Consider the following 19,032-nt stretch of genomic DNA (forward strand, 5'->3'; position numbering starts at 1 on the left):
ACCCCTGGGGCATCTGGGACCGCGGTCTCGGCTCAGCATCGGCTCAGTCCTTGGAGGGCATTGGTGGCGGGACGGCTGACGGGGACGGCGGGGCCCACGGGTTTCCAAACGCTTCGTCTTCTCCAAGGCTGCACCCCCCCCCCCCCCACCCCACCCCAAGGCACATCCTGGTGACACGGGTTGAGCTCCGAGCTGCCTGCGGGCGTCCCACTGGACAGAAAGCCTGTGAGGTCAGCGATGCACGGCGTTCCACAGCCACAACGTCGGCGTCAGCACCGGCCGCGTGAACCCGGCGGCCCCCCTCCCCCCGGGGCACAGACGAGCTGGGATTCAGTGTCCGCATCTGCCCTCGCTTCCCAGAAAGTCAGCTTTGATCCTGCTGGTCCTTCCAGACCCGAGACCAAAGCCCAAACCACGGCCAGCGCCCCGAGGGCACTTCCCCAGCGTGGTGTCGCTGGGTCCTGAGCAGCCGAGCTGAGGCAGGCGTCGTCTCCCTCCATGGGATGAATTTCCTCAGCCTGAGCCTCACCCGTCTCTGTCCCTCTCGCCTTCCCTGACGTCTGTCTGTCTGTCTGTCCGTTCCACATGTGAAATCACACCGTGCCTGTGCCCGGCCCCGAGGGGTCAGCACCCGACACTTCACAGACCAGTTCGTGGCCGAGCCCGCCAAGCACGGCTTCAGGCCTAGACAGAATCGGTTTGTTTCTAAAAATGCATTCTGAGCCATAAGAAGTAATTTTCAATTTCTTAAAAAAATATTTTATTGATTTCAGAGAGGAAGGGAGAGAGAGAGAGAAACATCAACGATGAGAGAGGATCATTGACCAGCTGCCTCCTGCAAGCCCCACACTGGGGATCGAGCCGCAACCCGGGCCTGTGCCCTGACCAGGAGTCGAACCCGGGACCCTTCAGTCCACAAGCCAACGCTCTATCCACGGAGCCACACCGGCCAGGGCTGAAGTACTTTTCCATTCACGTCTTCGGGACACACGAGGAGCAACAAGCTAAATCCTTGCGAACGACACCACAGAAGGAAACCCCTAGCAACAGGCTCCTCTCCCACCCTGAGGCGCAGGCGGGGGACGGACAGAGGATGGAGCGCCTCGCCCTGCTCTCCAGGGGCCCAACGCAGCGCAGTCTGCACGGCCCCGAAATCCCACCCCGACCCAGTTACCATAAGGGATTTCACACTCTCCTCCACGCAGCTCACCAGCACATGCCCACCCCAAGGTGCGGACTAACACTGGAACCTTACAAACACCCCGTTACTTTCTGTTAAACTCACTTTTAACGTGTACTTCCCATACTTACTAATTAAAAACACAACAAAAAAAGCAAGAGCTAAATTGTTTCTATCGCCACAAAAATAGGATGGAGTCCTTTCCTTCTTCGTTTTACCAAGTTTGCACAAGGAATAACAAACAGCCCTCTCACGCCAAGCTCGGGAACCCCTAACGACTCTCCTCTCCCCTGAGGTGAACAGACAAAATAAAAAGTTAAAAAAAAAAAGCAGTTGCAAGCAGATTAGTGAAGCTGCTGTAATGCGAGAAGTGAATGGTGACGCCGATTTTCTAAACCTTGGAAAACAAGGAAACAGATCTGAAAGTTAAAGCGAGCTTGTCTTTTTTTTCTTTTCCCTCCACGTGCACATGGTAAGGACGATTCCCCTCTTGAATGTCACACCCTCTTCCCACCAGCACACGGCTGGGGCCTCTGACAGTCACCGCCTGATTCGCGAGCGGCGCCATATTGGGAAACCCAGTCTTGCCAGCGCTGCCCGCTCCGTCCAGGACTCGCGGGGGGCGGGGTGGGACAGGACAGCGTCCAGGGGACAGCCAGGCAACGCAGAAGCCAACAGTCACAAGGACAGAAACGAGGGCGCCGGAAAGAGCAGGGCAGCCCCAATACTCACACGCGTGCAGCAGAGGGTCTCCATGCAGCAGAAAGAAAGGGAAGAAGCATGGATGGAGAGGAACAGAAGGGCATGGCCAGGACGGAGAGAGGCACCTCGCCAGCAGACAGAGGGCTCTCAGCAGAGCCATGAGGCAGGAAGGAGGCTTCTCGAGAGCAGCAGCGCTAACAGCCGACATCCGAGCCTCTGGGAGACGTCACCCACTTGCCACGTGGGTGCGCGAGGCCCCTGGCCGACCCTCTGGGACGGAGACAGCACAGCTCCCGGGCAGCTGGTCCTGGCCCGGCTGGTCACCGAGTGGGGACAGGGCGCCTGTGGGCGGGTGTGAGCGTCCCTTCGGTGCCAGTCCACGCTCCTGCTGCACGTGAGGGAGGCAGCTGTGCATCCCCACAGCGTCCAAGCCTTTCGGGAAGGACGGAGGCCGGCTGCCTAGGACGCCCTGCACCGCGGTGGGAGCTGGCATTTCCCACCCAATCTCTGATGCATTGGACACTGTGGCCGTGAACAGGCGTGAGGCCTCTTAACATTCTGAACGCGTGCCCAGGGCTCCTCAGCCTGCGAGAGGAAACAGCGGGGCCTGCTCCTCGGAAGGGACCCCACACACCGGCACCGGCACCACCGACCCGACACCGGGACCACCGACCCGGCACCGGCACCACCGACCCGGCACCGGGACCACCGACCCGACACCAGCACCACCGACCCGGCCTGCTTGTTGGAAAGGCCTCCTCAGCACCGTCCTGAACCCCAACCTCCAGACTTCTAACTCCAAATGCACCTCCTTTTATGACCCATTAAATTGCAAACAGAATGGAAGGAGGGAAATTAAAATATATAGTCAAGTACTCGTAACGGGGTGACATGCAGACTTCAGCTCCGTGTTCACAGGTTAACTGTGGACGCAGACGTGAGAGAGGGACAGGCTGACGCCCACAGTTTAGATTTCCCTCCTCTTTCTTTTTCTTTCTTTCTTCTCTTTTTCTCGCTTTTTTATTTTTTGGTTAATCCTCACCAGAATATTTTTCCCCATTGGTTTTCAGAGAGAGTGGAAGGGAGGGGGAGAGGCAAGAAACACTAATGTGAGACAGACACATCGACTGGTTGCCTCCTGCACACCCGACCAGGGCCAGGGAACCTGCAACCGAGGTATGTGCCCTTGACCGGAATCCAACCTGGGACCCTTCCGTCCATGGGCCGGCGCTCTATCCACTGAGCCACCCCAGCCAGGACTGAAACCTAAGTTCTATCAGCCTCCCTCACAGCCTCTGCACAGCAACACGTTTCTGAAAGATCGTCTCTGGGGTCGTTTTATTGGTCTGGTTTGTGAAGGTGAGATTTTTTATAAAAACCAACAGCCAAGCCGAAGGGTTCGACGAAGGAGTCGCCGCAGTGCATCTTACCAAACACGTGTCCTGTTCCTCCAGGCGCTCCAGCTCCGTGAGCTCCTCCACCGCGAGGACCGGGCGCTGGGCAGGCTTCTCGTCCACGGGCTCCGCGTCCAAGGCCTCGGGGGCGGGAAGGGTCCGGCCCCGCCGGCTGAAGTGGTCGGACTGGAGGGTCAACACAGGACAAATCAACCACAGACACGGGCAGCGGGGGCTGGGCCCGAAGAGGCACCCGGGGGCTGTGTGGACATGTGGTGGACATGGATCTCAGAGAGGAAGGGGGAGGGAGAGAGAGAAAAACATCAATGATGAGAGCACTGGCCAGTGTGGCTCAGTGGACAGACCGTCGGCCCACAGCTGAAGGGTCCTGGGTTCGATTCCAGTCAAGGGCATGTACCTCTGTTGCAGGTTCAATCCCGGCCCTGGTCAGGGCTCTTGCAGGAGGCAACCAATCGATCTGTGTCTCTCACATCGATGTTTCTCTCTGTCTCTCCCCCTCCCTCCCACCTTCTCTAAAAATCAATAGAAAAATATCCTCGGGTGAGGATTAAAAAAAATAATAAAATAAATTTAAAAAAATTTTTAAACCTTAACTTTAGATCTCAGCCTCCACCTCACCTCCTCCCAGACGCTGACCTGCGCTGTGGACGCCGTCACCTGGGCTTCTCCCCCAACCCCCTGGGAGAGGGCCCAGGGCGCCCCTGATGGGCCGCAGGGACTCGGAGGGGAGGAGGGCTGGGATCTGCACCGAGAAGCCGCAGACAGAGGCCGGAGGCCGCCCGCGAGGCCGGCGCTCACCAGTCTGTGATGGCAGAGCGACAGAGCGTCCAGGAGCTCGTCCACGATCCGGTCGGACAGGAAGGAGGCCACGGTCAGCTTCACCTCGCTGTGGGCGGAGCCAGAGAGCACGGCAGCATTTAATGTAGGAAAAGGGGAATCGCCCACCCGCCGCCGCGTTCATCAGCCACCGGACGGCGCCCGCTCTGTGCGATGGAAGGAAAGGATGTGTGCACAGGGCCCCGATGCCAACAAGAAGCCGTGAACACACAGGCCATCGACATCCTTCGCCACTTCAACCTGCCCTGCCGCTGTCATGTCGGTTGGCCTTTATGCAGATGCTCTCGTTTCTGCCTGAGTCCGAGGGCTGGGCTGACAATAAAGGGAGGTTTCCTAATTCCTCAAACGAGGCCTCTCGGTAGCGATTTCCTTTACCTGACACTTCACTATCCCACAGAGGAGTCACTGTAAGACTCACTCGGTCCCTCAGTAAAAACACCTTCCACGTTGGACCTCCCACCCCGAGCCGCAGGGCCTGGGGACCAGTGCTAACAGTCCCCCCCGATCCTCCCGGAGCGCGTTTGGGGCTGTCACTCCCTCCTAAAGCTGCAGCCCGCCGTCTCTCCCTCCCTTCCTCCTCCTGTCTCAGGCGGGGAGGGTGGTTTCTCTATTTCAAATTACAGCCCCAAAGGAGCCTGACTGCATTTTAATGCCTCAGGCCGCTCTGTCGTGTGGCCACTGGGACTGCACTCGCTTCCCCACGGAACTTCCATTTCGCACAACATTCAAGGAAATGGTTCGACTTAACCTACACGAGCACACGGACATGCGAGTGTGCAGGTGTGCACAATATGTGCATGTGCATGTTTGCATGTCCACTGTGCTGCACATGTGCATGTTTGCGTGTGTGTGCACGCGGGCTTGCATCCTGTGCTCAGTACCGTGCACGCTGAAAAGCCCAGCGAGGACCCGGTGCCCTCTGATGCCCCTGACGCCGGGACCTCCACCCGCCCCATCTTTCAGAGCCAGCCGTCCCCAGGGAGGTGGCCTGTTAGGGAGTTTGCTCGGACTCTGTGAAGCCACAGGTAGGACCTGCCAGTAGCTCAATCGCTGTCGAATGGAGGGCAGGACATTTCCTCTCCTTAGTGCCGATGGGGCTTCGACAGAAAACCTGGCACTCGTTTATGGAAACAGGCACACGCCCAGGAAGGGCTGCAGGTCATAAACGCGCTGGTCTGGGGCCTGAACCCTCGCAAAGTCCTTTCCAATTCCTCGCGTCCTCTCAGCTGCACTGCAGCTCAGCTGAGCAGGCGCGGAAACCTTTTTCTTCTCCTCGTTTAACACACAGAGGACGCTGCGTCCCAGACTGAGACCGAGCCACTGCTGCAGGATCCCCGGCCCTCGGTCCCGTCGTCCACCCTGGAGGGCGGGCCTTGGGCTTCTCGATGGCGATGACCTGGGGCTTATTCTGTTTTTCCCTCATTTTTCTGGCCGGTGTCACTTAGCGACATCACTTAGCAACATCGCTATGTTAGCTCAACACCCAGCTTTTCAGGAAAAAGCTGGTGTCTGCTGCCCCTCAATGTTCTCATCAAGATTCAGAAACGGTTAAAATGGAAAACGTCACGTGTTTCTGAAGTCGGTCCCTAATCCTGTGATTCTCCAGGTGAGAAACGGAGTGAGAATGAGCTCAGCTTCCCTGTGAGGCTCCCAATCACTGCAGTCTCAGCGCAAAATTCCAGGACAGTGCCTTGCTGACCGCACCATCTCAATGTTGCATCTTTTTAAAAATATTGACATGTTTCTAATATATACTTGCATTGGTTTCCGAGAAGAAGGGAAAGGGAGATAGAAACATCCATGATGAGAGAGAATCATGGATCGGCTGCCTCCTGCACGCCCCTCACTGGGGATGGAGCCCGCAGCCCGGCCTGTGCCCTGACAGGGAATGGAACTGTGACCCGCCCTGGTCCACAGGCCGGGGCGCCCACCTGATCTTGTTGAGGATGTCCACGCCCGACTGCTCCAGCAGGACGTTCTTCACGAAGGTGCGGGGCACGGAGAGCTTCTCGGAGCCGGCGTGGATCAGGTCCTGCCGGATGTGGGCCTTCCTCATCACGTGGGGGCACAGGCTCTCGGCCGCGTCCACCATGGACTCCAGCAGGGCCTGCAATGCAGCGCAGTGAGGGCGAGGCGACACGGGGCGCCTGTCGCATCCCCCGCTCTCTCCCCACCCCGCGCTCTCCGTCACGTGTAACCACAGACGACAGGTTTTCTAAAAGCCGGCCCCCCTCTCTGCCTCGCACCAGACACGGATCATTCCCTCATCAGTGGGACCGTCCTAGGTCATGGTCACGTGGAAATGTCCCGTCAAAAACAAAATGGAGCCCTGGCTGGTGTGGCTCAGTGGATAGAGCATCGGCCTGCGGAATGCAGGGTCCCAGGTTCAACTCTAGTCGAGGGCACCTACCTCGGTTGCAGACTCCTCCCTGGCCCGGGCCCTGGTCAGGGCGCCTGCAGGAGGCAACCAATCGATGTGTTTCTCCCAAATCAATGTTTCTTTCTGCCTTTCCCTCTCTCTTCCACTCTCCCTAAAATCAATGGGAAAATATCCTCGGGTGAGGATTAAAAAAAAAATAAAGGAATGTGATAGGTTTTCTCAATCTCATCCTATAAGAAGTCATTCCAAAACGTATCAAGGAAGCTGGAAAAGGCAGTCATCCATGTTTGCCACCCGTGTGTGTGGGTGGATAGGGGAACACACACACACACACACACACACGCACACACGGCCTATACACAGGCAGCCGTGCGCGGGCTGCTCTCAGGCAGCTAAGCCGTGACCATGTCATTCTCCAAAGGAGCAGGAGACACGAACCTTTAGTTGCTCGTCGACAACCCTCGTGACCTCCCCGGCCATGGACTCCAGCGTCTCCTGCACGGGGCTGGACAGCAGGCCGCCGGCTCCCGCCCAGGACGCACTGCCCACGTGGTACAAGTTCGGCAGCAGCTGGAAGAAAGGGAAGAGCCGTCCACAGCGAGGGGACAGGGCCTGAGCACCAGCGTCCGGGGGCGAGGACGAGGGGGCGGGAAGGAGTGGCCGTGCCCATCGATGGCCCTTCGCACAGATGTCAACGGAGGCCCAGCTGGAGCCGCAGGGACCGCCTCCCTCGTGCCGGGTCCCCACGGGCCTGAGGGGACCTGCCTGAGCCCCAGGGTCCCTCCCGCTCGGAGCAGTCACTGTGGGGGGACTCAGCAGAGCCGGGACCAGGTCCTCCCTGGGGGCTGACGGGGGCCGTGCTCCCAGCGTGGATCAGTGGGTGAGCACCACCTATGAACCAGGAGGTCGCGGTTCGATTCCTGGTCAGGGCAGATGCCCAGGTGTGGGCTCCAACCCCAGTGAGGGGCGTGCAGGAGGCAGCCGATCTATGATGCTCTCGCATCACTGATGTTTCTCTCCCTCTCCCTTACTCTCTGAAATCAATAAAAATATATATTTTTTGAAACAGGAAGCTGGAACTATTTTACAACCCTGACGTTTAACACACCATTTTAGCGCCTGAGACGCCTGCACAGCCCGAGCTGAAACTCACCGTCTTGGAGTTCTTGGCATCCCGCATGAGCCGCTCGGCCGACCTCATGTCCTCCTGGACGGCGTCCCCCCTACAGTTGCGCAGGGAGTTGAGGTGATCTTGGACCTTCACGCACATCCTGTCGATCATCTGCCCGCACGTGGGAAGGACATCGAGGGCCGCACGGGAGGCGTTCGGGAGGAAGGAAACACAGCACAAGTGAGGCGGCGGCTCGCAGCCGTCGGCACCGCATCTGCTGTGTCGGAGCCTCGGCCCGGTCTCCCCGTTCCCTGCCCCCCCGCCCCCCGGGAGCGCCTGGCAGGGAGCCCTCTGCGTGGTCCTGGGCCCACCTGCTGGGTGGTGCTGGTGACGATGCCCTGCTGCAGGCGGTAGGCCTGCTCCTGCTGGTACTTCCTGGTCTCGTGGTTCCGGAGCAGGTAGTTTTCTATCTGGAAACAAGCACGTTCCTCTCAGGGTCACAGCGCGACTCAGTCAAGCGACACGGAACCAGAGCACGAGCTCCACGCCCCCAGCGCCCGACCCCAGGACTGGGAGCGGTGCCTGCCTCACCGTGAAGCACTGCTCTTTTTTAAAGTGCAGTTTTATTGAGTTCAGAGAGGAAGGGAGAGGGAGAGCGAGAGAAACATCCATGATGAGAGAGTCATGGACCGGCTGCCTCCTGCACGCCCCCCACTGGGGATGGAGCCCGAAACCCGGGCCTGTGCCCCGACTGGAAAAGGAACCGTGACCTCCTGGTTCACAGGTCGATGCTCAGCCCCTGAGCCACGCCGGCCGGACTGAGGGAGGGATGGAACTCGTGGGAACCAGAGTCACTGTCACGGCTCAGGAGCTGACGCCGCCCCCTCCCCCATCGGGCACTGTGCCCGCCGGGGTCCTGAGAACACAGGCCCATGTGAAGAGCGCTTTGTAAGGACAAGAGCTGCTCGTATGTCGGACGTATGAACAGGATTCCGAGCGAATGTGCGTTCACAGTAACCCGGCTGCCGGCTCCTCGTACCTTCTGCAGAGCCTCCTCCGTTTTCTCGGGGTTTGTCTTGAGGGCTTGGGCGGCATCGTACATGGGGATTGGCATGAATCGCAGCGTGTAGTTCCTACGCAAAGGAGAAAGTCATGTTTATTTAAAAATAACTTCCCGCCCAGCCAGCGGGGCTCAGTGGTTGAGCGTCGACCTAGGAACCAGGAGGTCACAGTTCGATTCCCGTCAGGGCACATTCCTGGTTGTGGGCTCGAACCCCAGTGTGGGGTGTGCAGGAGGCCGCCGACCCATGATTCTCTTTCATCACTGATGTTTCTCTCTCTCTCTCTCCCTTTGTCTCTGAAATCAATAAATACATATCAGAAAAGAAAAGCGGTTGGAGTGGCTTCCTGCCCCATTGCCCTGAGAGCCACAGGTCTCTGCCCTCCAGTCACATCGGCCGAGCCCACAGGCCCGCCGTCCACCCCGGCATCTTCCCTCCAGGCATCAGCTTCCTCTCCCGCCGGGTGCAGAGCTGCCATCACGGGACAGAAGGCAGCACCATGGAGACAGACTGTGAGGTCGCGGGGGGAGGAAGCAGCGTCGGGCACGCGCCCACGAAAAGACAGACTCACACCAGGCCACACGTGAGACCAGCTCGGCCCTGCCTGCGAGTCCCAGCCACAGCTACGCCCGCCACACCCCAGGGCACAGGGACACCCCAGGCTCAGGGACACCCCGGGGCTCAGGGACACCCCGGGCTCAGGGACACCCCCGGGCTCAGGGACACCCCGGGCTCAGGGACACCCCGGGCTCAGGGACCGGGTGTGACTGTTTCCCAGGAGGAATCGCCGAGCGCTCACTTCTCCATGGCCACGGCTATGTCCTGAAAGCCTTGAGCAGAGATGTTGTTCTTGTCCCAGATCACCGTCCTGTTTGGAAGGGAACCACATAGACCATGAGACACTCGGAGGGGGGGACCAGGCCGCCCGTGACGAGGAAGCTTTGTGGGCCCGTCTGGGTGCTTTCGGACGACACGACACATGGCTGAGGGGAAATGGTCCTCGCTCTGAGCCGTGGACCGGCCCCTGGCTGGCTTCTCCTCAGTGGCAGGTCCCGGGAGGGGAGGCCAGGAGGCTGGGCTCACACCTGAGCAGAAGCCCCGTCACTCCTGCCGCCTCCTCGGCTCTGCTCGCCAGGCCCTGCCCACCAGCGTTCACTGCCTGCCCCACTCGGTCCCGTCAGCACCGAGAGGAAGGAGCCCCCACAGCTCTCGGCAGGTGCCCCTCCAGCAGAAACCTCTCCCACAAGGGCTGGGAGGAATCACTGTCCACATCTGGGAGCAAGCCCGGCCGGCACAGCTCAGTGGTTGAGCGGCGACCTATGAACCAGGAGGCCACGGTTCGAGTCCAGGTCAGGGCACAGGCCAGGGTTGTGGGCTCGATCCCCAGTGGGGGGTGTGCAGGAGGCGGCTGGTACATGATTCTCTCTCATCATGGATGTTTCTCTCTCCCTTCCCCTCTGAAATCAATACAAATATATTTTAAAAAATAAATCTGGGAACACCCTCTCGGTATTCTGACAAAAGACAAAAACTGTCCCCCCTTCTCCCCGCCCCCCCCCAGCCGCCCGGGGGCACCTGAGCTTGGTGTTGATCTGCAGCGCTTTGGCCAGCATCTTGGCGCCCATGTCGCCCATGGCGTTCCCGCTGATGTCCACTTTGGTCAGGGACGTGTTGCTGCCCAGGGCGTTGATGATGATGGTGACCTCGGTCTTGAGTTTGGAGTCGGCCAGGGACAGGGACTGCAGAGGCTGCGGGGGGACAGCACACGGCTCGTCTCGGACGGAGAACCACCGGGAGGACCCGCTGCACAGAGGCCTCCTCTGTAAACTCGGCCAAGAGACGCTGGGAACACGGACGGGCACCTCCCCTTGAGGGAAAGCCGGGGCGACACCGAGAGAGGCCGGTGCCAGCTCTCTGAAAGGATGACATAACGAAGAGGCTACAACAACATCTTAGCACATTAAAGAAGGGCTCAGGCTCGGCCGTGTGGCTCCGTGGTTGGGCATCAACCTATGAACCAGGAGGTCACGGTTCTATTCCCGGTCAGGGCACAGGCCCGGGTTGTGGGCTCGATCCCCAGTGGGGGGTGTGCAGGAGGCAGCCGATCAATGTTTCTCATCGTTGATGTTTTTCTCTCTCTTCCTTTCCCTTCCGCTCTGAAATCAATAAAAGAAATTTTTTTAAAGAAATGAGCTTAGGAGTCCATCTCTATTTCTTTTCATCTGTTCGTTACAATCTTATGTCTCCTATCGCCGTGCCAAAGCCTAACGATTTATTCCATTTTTTTAAAACATGATAGAAAATGTGTGCACAGAATAAATGACCTGGAAGCCTCTGACCATTAACCCGGAGGAAATAATGAGAACGGCAACGAGACGCGAGGCAGGCGTTTTAGAGGAACGCTCACCGATTCCTCGTCCTGAATCATCTGCACTAAGCTGTCCAGCACGGGGGTCAGGTTTCTAAAGAGACGAAGAGGCGGCAGAGGATCAGCCCGCGGGTCCGGGAGGCTGTGTCCGTCCCCGGCACATCAACAGCCCAGAACTCTTACTTGGGTTTCATGTTGTTGAAGTTCTTGCCCAAGGCCAGGTGCTGTATGGACCTGTTCCTGCTGAGCCACACGATCAAGGTGGAGAGGTCGGACTCCAAGCCTGGGAGAGGGGCGAGGGTCAGGACGCGGCAGACGACGCTCAGTGGAACGCGATCCCGCAAGGGCGGCTCCCCGAGGGCCTGGGTCCTGGTCTCCAGGGAACGCTGTGCTCTCCCCCTGCCCTCTTATTTCCCAGGGATAAACCCCTACACTCATTCTCCAGCCGGCCAGCGGGGCTCAGTGGCTGAGCAATGGACTAGGAACCAGGAGGTCCCGGTTCGATTCCGGGTTGGGCCACATTCCTGGGTTGCGGGCTCGGTCCCCAGTGTGGGGCGTGCAGGAGGCAGCCGATCAGTGATTCTCATCATTGATGTTTCTCTCTCTCTCCCTTCCCCTTACTCTGAAATCAATAAAAACATGGACACAGACAATGGGTGGGGGCAGTGAGGGCCTGGGACACGGCTGGGCTGGAGGGGCCAATGCGGGGGGAAAGGAGGGCCTGCCTAATACTTTCAACAAAAATTTTAAAAAAATAACAAATCCTCCTCCACAGTCCCTTGCACAGCCCGTGGGGATGAGGTCAGCGGGGTTGGGAGTGGAGAAGGGCAGGACTCCCACGCTCCCGTCCTGGTGAGGCTCGGCGCCCACCAGTGAGTGCGGTGTCTGTGCAAACTGCCCAGGCCGCGAGCATCCGCGGGAACATGCCGGGAACACGCTCCGGACACACACGCCAGGCCTCAACCTGATCTCCCTCCACCAAGAGCCCAGAGGCTGAGCTCTTCATCTTGGGCCCGAGATCGTAACGGGCTTTTGTCTGTCCTGTGTGTGCCTTGTTGTTGTTAATCCTCCCCAAGGACATTTTTCCATTGAGTTTTAGAGAGAATGGGGGGGAGGAGAGAGACGGAGAGGGGACATGATGTGAGAAAGACTATCGATTGGCTGCCTCCTGTAAGCGCCTGACCAGGGCCAGGGATCGTCTGCAACCCAGGTACCCAGGTACGTGCCCTTGACTGGAATCGAACCCAAGACCCTCAGTCCGAGAGCAGGCGCTCTACCCACGGAGCCACCCCGGCCAGGGCTGAGCTGACTTTTTCCTTTCCCGCCCAGACCTTGCACTGTGGGCTCCAGGATCAGCTCAGTGAGACCGAGGCACAGGTTTGTCCCATAAGTAAACTCCACTGTCAGATGTAAGAGGCCCAGTAGACCAGGTGGGGTCACATCTCCACAGACGGATGCCGTCCAGGTCGGGCTGGACGGTGCGTCCCCGTCACTCGCTCGCTTCCGAGAGCCCTCACCCCCTCCCCGCGGCCGCTCACCGTTGTCGGAGATGTCCAAGCTGGTGATGTTGTGGATCTCGGCGACGCAGCCCTCCAACACCTGTGCGCCTCCTGACCTCAGCTGGACAGACAGACGGACACAAGGCACAGTCACCTGGGAGGCGTAGCCAAAACCTCAGGCACAGGCGCTGCGTCTTAACCTCGGCACCAACTTAGAAACGTCACAGACGCGATCATGGGTGGTGAAGAGCGACACTCGTCACTGCTGCCGTCTCCCACTTCACATCAACCTCAACCTTCAGAAAAGCAGCAAAGCAGCCCTGGCCGGTTGGCTCAGTGGACAGAGCGCCGGCTGCGGACTGGAGGGACCTGGGTCTGATTCCAGCCCTCTGCCCGGGTGGCAGACTCGATCCCAGTGGGGAGCCTGCAGGAGGCAGCCGATCAATGGTTCTCTCTCATCACTGGTGTTTCTATCTCACTCTCCCTCTCCCTTCCTCCCTGAAATTAATTAAAGTTACATTTAAAAATAAAAAATAGCCGAAACCGGTTTGGCTCAGTGGATAGAGCGTCAGCCTGCGGACTGGAAGGTCCCAGGTTCGATTCCGGTCAAGGGCATGTACCTGGGTTGTGGGCACATCCCCAGTGGGAGATGTGCAGGAGGCAGCTGATCGATGTTTCTCTCTCATCGATGTTTCTGACTCTCTATCTCTCTCCCTTCCTCTCTGTAAAAAATCAATAAAATATTTTTTTAAAAAAATAAAATAAAAAAATAAAAAATAAAGTATTTCCTAGTATCCTTTTAAATTTTTGCAAAAACGCTGATTTACACTAGACTGGAAGCTAAAAAAACAACAACAGGTTCTTCACAACCCACAGTTTTGAGAAGCACGGCTCCAGGTCCCAGCTCGGTAACACTCGCATGAATGTGTGCACCGACAATGTCAGAGTTAAAGCAAGAAATAATTTAGGCAAACACGTCAGAGGAGCGTAACTTGATTTTCAGAGCATGAAAAGGAACTGTGTGTCCGAGAACCTGAACAAAGGCGCCCAAGTCTTTACAATTCTAATACTTGCTGTTGGTGACTTCTCTGTTGAGAAGTGAATTTTTTACAAGAAAACCTCTACTTTCTATAAAGTGCAGTGAAAAAGTTTCATTTACAAATATGGGAACTCCAGGTGACATGTGAGCGCTCGATGCCATTTATTTTATAAAAACCCTTAACTAGATACCACCCGTGGCCTTTCCCCATAAAAGTGACATTTTCCAATTGTCAAACAGAATCCTATCGACGACGCAAGCTAGTGAGCTGTTCACGAAGTACTTACACACAGTCCCAGCTACCGGAAGCCGAGGAGAGAAAACAAAACTGTTATCGGCTGTGAGTCGACTGAGAATCAAGAAGCTCACATCTCTATTGATACACAATTTAAACTCGAAGAGTCAGAAAAAGACACTTCCAACTAAAGTGTGTTCCCGAGACAAATCTCAGTCACGTGACTAGGAAAGCAACGGCTCTCCAGGTGCCAGGGCCGTGGGCTACACTCCCCGGTTATCTGGGGCCGAAGGTCCCCCCGGGCTGCAGCTCCCCCAGGGCTGCGAACAGAAGTCCTTGAAATGCACGTGCCCTCTCCTTCAGGGGCTCTCGGTTCAAGCGCGTGGTGCCCCGTGGTCGCCTGCAGGGCAGGCTGGGTGTTCACTGTGTCTCCTAGAATATGGAAGCCGCTGGGCAGAAAGTGGGCATTTTTTTTTAATCATGAAAAGCCCACATGATGCTGTGATGGGGACCCGTGGTGTTTGGATCAAACCCACAGCACGGAACCCGGACCTTCCCTGACGCGTGTTTCTGCTTTGGTGATGCTGGAGCCACAGCCTGAGCTCTTCCCAGGAAAAAGGCGAACGGGGCAGCCGCTGGCGCCCTTACCTCGCAGCTGCTGAGGTCGAGGGAGACCGCCTTCAGGCTGCGGTTGCTGGTCAGGCTGAGCAGCAGCGCCCTGCGGAGGAACAGGCCGGGCCACACATCACTGGGCAGGTCGGGGGCCCCCAAATGGAGCCCAGATGCACCCTGAGTGGAGCCCGGAGCACGCTGGGGCCCGAGCCAGCACAAGCACCACCTCCCTGTTGACAACGACACTGCTGCCCCGGCCGGCGGCTCGGTTGGTTGGAGGGTCGCCCTACACTCCAAAAGGTGGTGGGTTCGATTCCCTGGGCACACACCCAGGTTGCAGGTTCAATCCCTGGTCGGGGCACGTAAGGGAGACAACAGGTCCATGTTCAATCTTTCTCTCTCTCTTCCTCACTCCCTCTCTTCCTCCCTTCCACTCAATGGGCCCAGCCGGTGTGGCTCAGTGGTTGAGCATCGACCTATGAACGAGGAGGTCCAGGGTTCGATTACCCGTTGGGGCATATGCCCGGGTGGCAGGCTCCACCCCCAGTAGGGGGTGTGCAGGAGGCAGCCCATCCATGATTCTCTCTCATCATTGATGCTTCTCTCTCTCTCTCCCTCTCCCTTCCTCTCTGAAATCAAGATGTATTTTTTTAAAAGGAATCATTTCCTTCTGTGCCCCGAAGTGAAGACACCCGTCGGCCTCATGGGCCTTGGGGATCTGCGTCTGCCCCTCCCCAGCTGACACCCACCAGCGGGACTGGAAAAGCTGCGGAGAAAACACGCAAACCACTCACTTTAAGGGCTCGGGCGCCAGCTTGGTGCCTGAGAGGTTGATGTGCGTCAGCGCCAGGGAACTGCTGAAAAACTGCCTGAAGGAGGGCGGCACCTCCTTCCCTTTCCTGAAAGACAGACACGGGACACCTGGGGTCACCCCTGCAAGTCAGCACCCGACTCCCAAAAGGCCAAACGCGTGTTCAGACTCTGAAATAACCCACATCAGCAATCTTTTCAGTAGAAAAAGGAGAAAAAAATGACCCGGCTGGTGTGGCTCAGTGGTTGAATTGACCTATGAACCAGGAGGTCAGGGTTCGATTCCCTGTGAGGGCACAGGCCCGGGTTGCAGGCTGGATCCCAGTGTGGGGCGTGCAGGAGGCGGCCGATCCAAGATCCTCTCTCACCACTGGTATTTCTCTCTCTCTCCCTCTCCCTTCCTTTCTGAAATCAATAAAGAACCTATTTTTTAAAAAGAAACAAAATGTCCATAAGCTAATTAAGTTAATTAAAGGAAGGTCGTCAGAGAAGCTGAGCCGTGGGTGAAGCCCTCCCTGGGCTACAGCGCCTGTCCCAGGTGAGACGCCCATCCTCGCTCAGTTCACGGCGGCCGGGCTCACGGACAAGAGCATCCCACTCGGGGGAGAGACCCGGGCACCTGACCCCTCCAGGCCTGGTGCTCTCAGAGAACAGTGACTTCAGGCCTCCTTCCTTCCCGAGAAACATCCGCCCGTTACCACTCCGCGGCCACAGCAGGACACGTTTCCCTGAAAGAGAGCGCCCGCGGCACGCGGTCCTACCGGTGAGAGAAGACGGTCCGGGAGAGGTTGAGCACGGCCAGGCACTGCAGGCAGCCTCGGAGCAGAGCCGCGCAGACCTGCGGGACGAGGGCAGGGTGTCTCAGGGCCGGGGCCGAGGGGCATCAGTGAGAAAGCCCTCAAACCTCCCCAGCAATGAAAGCCATTACCATGTCTAGGGCGCACTCGGTGCTGGATAAATCCAGGTGGGTAAGGGCGTTGGGCTGGGCCAGAAAACTGTACATGGGCTTGAAATCAAAAACAAGCAGCAAACACGTTAGGATCTAGAAACACACACACACACACACACACACACACACTGCGAGTTAATACTCAACATCAATTTGCCCAAATCTCCCAGAATCCTCCTCCAGTTTTCCCAAGAGAATTAGCAGAATTTTATGTCATTATATTATCTTCCTTGGGAGAAAAATAAGTAAATAAATAAAAATCCAAAGAGTAGTTAAAATTATGCGTCAGCAAAAACAAGGCCGGATGGAAACTCGGCTACAGCTCCCGCTGCTGCACGTGACCCAGCTGCGGGGTTGGCCCCGTGTTCATCATTCCGGAGCGTGGACGACCTTTCCCGGGAGACGAAGAGCCGCCTGGTGGCCGTCGCTCGTGAACAGGGAGCAGGTCAGGACCGTGAATGTGGGCTCCCCTCTCTGTCCAACGCAATGACCTTCCCATCCCTGGTGACCGCCCAGTCCAACGAGAGCCCTCGACAGTCCTACTAACATTCTTGTTCTTAAGCTCCTGTGCAGCTAAGACCCATCGGGTCTCGGGGGGTCGCAAGGCCTAACACCTCCCCTCACCCCTGTGCGACTTTAATTAAGGAAGGCTCTGAAACTTCCTATAAACACTTCCCGAGCTCAGGATGAAACGAGGCGAGGGCGCCCCGCTCAAGGAGACGGGGGCCACGGGCTAGAAAGCCCGTCAGACACTCCCCGGGCTCACGGGGCACAGCGCTGCCACGGCGGCACCCACCGAGAGGTCGTCTCCGCGAAGGGCGTTCCCTGAGAGGTCCAGGTGCGTGAGGGTGGTGGCGGTCAGCGGGTTGGCACTGAGTGACTGAGAAAGGCAGTTCACCCCTGAAACAGCGAGAAGATTCGGCTCAATGTCCAGGAAACAAAATGAGATCTAGGCCCAGCCAATGTGGTTCAGTGGTTGAGCATTGACCTATGAACCAGGAGGTCAGGGTTCGAGTCCCAGTCAGGGCACAGGCCCAGGCTGCAGGCTCCATCCCCAGCGGGGGGTGTGCAGGAGGCAGCCGATCAGTGACCCTCTCTCATCACTGACATCTCTCTCCCTCCCCCTTCCTCTCTGAAATCAATAAAATATAAAAAAAAGAAAGACAAGGAAACCAAGAGGGCCCCAGGGGGCGGAGGCCACGTGAGGGGAGAGCTGGTCCAGGAGGCAGGCCTGCGAGCCGAGCAGGGGCGGGGGCAGGGCTCTAACCTGCCCTCCTTATCAGGGCTCAGGGTCTGGGCGGGGTCACCACCAATGGGGAGCCCAGAACATTCTGCTCACTCGCTGAGGTCAGTAGAGGTCAGAGAATCGTAATGTTCTTCAGATCACAGGACATGGGCTATTACGAAGCGTTTCGTGTTTTACTGAAACTCCAAGGTTCTCACTGTGTAATTTGGAAATACGGCTATTTCTAAGTTGAGTATACTTTTCAAAAAATATATATATCTGATGGGCTGCCTTCTGCACACCCCACACTGGGGATCGGGCCCAGGGACTGGGGATGGAGCCGGGCACCCGGGCCTGGGCCCTGATGAGGAATCGAACCGTGACCTCGTGGTTCATAAGTCAACGCCCAACCACTGAGCCACGCCTGCCGGGCTAAATGGAATATACTTTTACAGATTATGTTGTTTCTAATTTTGCAGTAAATTCTTGGCTATCCCAGGCTGCCCCTGAAGAGAAACGAAAGGGGGCTTTATCCTTTGCCTCGGCCAGGACAAGGGCAGGGCCAGGCCCACCGGAGCCCGGAGACGCTCGCTCCGCTCGCTCGGGGAGAAGAGCTGAGAGTTACAAGCAAGCGACTCCAGGGTGTGTCGGTAAAGTCCCGCAGCCACTGCTCAGCGCGAGTCCGCCCTTGGGCGCGCAGAGGCGACGGGGGCAGAGGAACACTTCACTGAAGTTCGGGGAGGAACGTCTCGGCCTTCCGCCCACGCTCATGAAGTGCGCACGAAATGTTTATACAAGCTGGGTCGGGTCATGTAATAGCCCATCCAGTGCCCAGACAGTCCGGACGCTCAAGTCCAGGAGGAGGTCAGAGCTGCCTGAGGGTTTACTGCGACAGACCCTCAGATCCTGAAGGACAGCACCCCTCTCCCCCGGACGGCATGGGCTCCGGGACCCCGGCCACTTGTCAGCCTCCCGCGGCCCGGCCAGCGAGAGGCAGTGAGAGCAGCGATGCCAGATGAGAGGCTGCCCTGAGAGGCGCGGATCTGACTAGTCTGTCAGATCAGGAACCTGCAAAGGCTGAGAGAGAGCTCGCTGTCTGGAGGCAACACCTGCGATGTTTAAAAGGGTGGGGAACGTCCGGCCCGCAGGCCATAGAAGTCACGAGAAATCATTTGGCCTGGCTCTGCCCAGGCAACAGGGTGAGTTAATTAAATAATTTGACCAAACAGAGCAGGTGATTTTTAAGTTGATCATTTTGTATGGCCCACGAATGATGTTATAAATATCCAAATGGGCCTGGCTGGCTTGGCCCGGAGGTTGAGTGTCAACCTATAAACCAGGAGTCACGGTTCGATTCCCGGTCAGCGCACATGCCCAGGTTGCGGGCTCGATCCCCAGTGTGGGGAGTGTAGGAGGCAGCCGATCAGTGATCACTGATGTTTCTATTTCTCTCTCCCTCCCCCTTCCTCTCTGAAATCAATAAAAATAAAATATAAATAAAAATATAAATATCCACATGGCCCCTGGCAGACAGAAGGTTCCCACGCCTGTGTGAATGGCCAGCCTCCTACAGCCTGCCCTGCTGCTGGGACTGTTCATATATGTTCCG

General features: G+C 57.5%; 1 protein-coding gene across 7 annotated transcripts in view; it reads right to left on the reverse strand.

Moving 5' to 3' along the window:
• CARMIL1 (capping protein regulator and myosin 1 linker 1) overlaps positions 1-19,032 on the reverse strand; it is a 77,826-nt gene that overhangs the window by 15,009 nt on the left and 43,785 nt on the right. For all 7 annotated transcript variants that reach the window (XM_070397142.1, XM_070397147.1, XM_070397144.1 and 4 more), the window contains exons 13-29: positions 16,995-17,098; positions 16,178-16,255; positions 16,011-16,087; positions 15,234-15,338; positions 14,476-14,545; positions 12,593-12,674; positions 11,238-11,337; positions 11,094-11,148; positions 10,262-10,434; positions 9,486-9,554; positions 8,665-8,758; positions 7,997-8,095; positions 7,668-7,796; positions 6,953-7,084; positions 6,066-6,241; positions 4,096-4,183; positions 3,313-3,462 (exon numbers count right to left, since the gene is read on the reverse strand). In XM_070397142.1, the coding sequence (XP_070253243.1) occupies positions 3,313-3,462; positions 4,096-4,183; positions 6,066-6,241; positions 6,953-7,084; positions 7,668-7,796; positions 7,997-8,095; positions 8,665-8,758; positions 9,486-9,554; positions 10,262-10,434; positions 11,094-11,148; positions 11,238-11,337; positions 12,593-12,674; positions 14,476-14,545; positions 15,234-15,338; positions 16,011-16,087; positions 16,178-16,255; positions 16,995-17,098 (1,781 nt within the window). The remainder of the gene's footprint in view (positions 1-3,312; positions 3,463-4,095; positions 4,184-6,065; positions 6,242-6,952; positions 7,085-7,667; positions 7,797-7,996; positions 8,096-8,664; positions 8,759-9,485; positions 9,555-10,261; positions 10,435-11,093; positions 11,149-11,237; positions 11,338-12,592; positions 12,675-14,475; positions 14,546-15,233; positions 15,339-16,010; positions 16,088-16,177; positions 16,256-16,994; positions 17,099-19,032) is intronic.

The sequence above is a fragment of the Myotis yumanensis genome, unplaced genomic scaffold, assembly GCF_028538775.1.
Source record: "Myotis yumanensis isolate MYYU_CA2020_CCGP unplaced genomic scaffold, mMyoYum1.0.hap1 SCAF_17, whole genome shotgun sequence".
Classification (NCBI taxonomy): Eukaryota; Metazoa; Chordata; class Mammalia; order Chiroptera; family Vespertilionidae; genus Myotis; species Myotis yumanensis.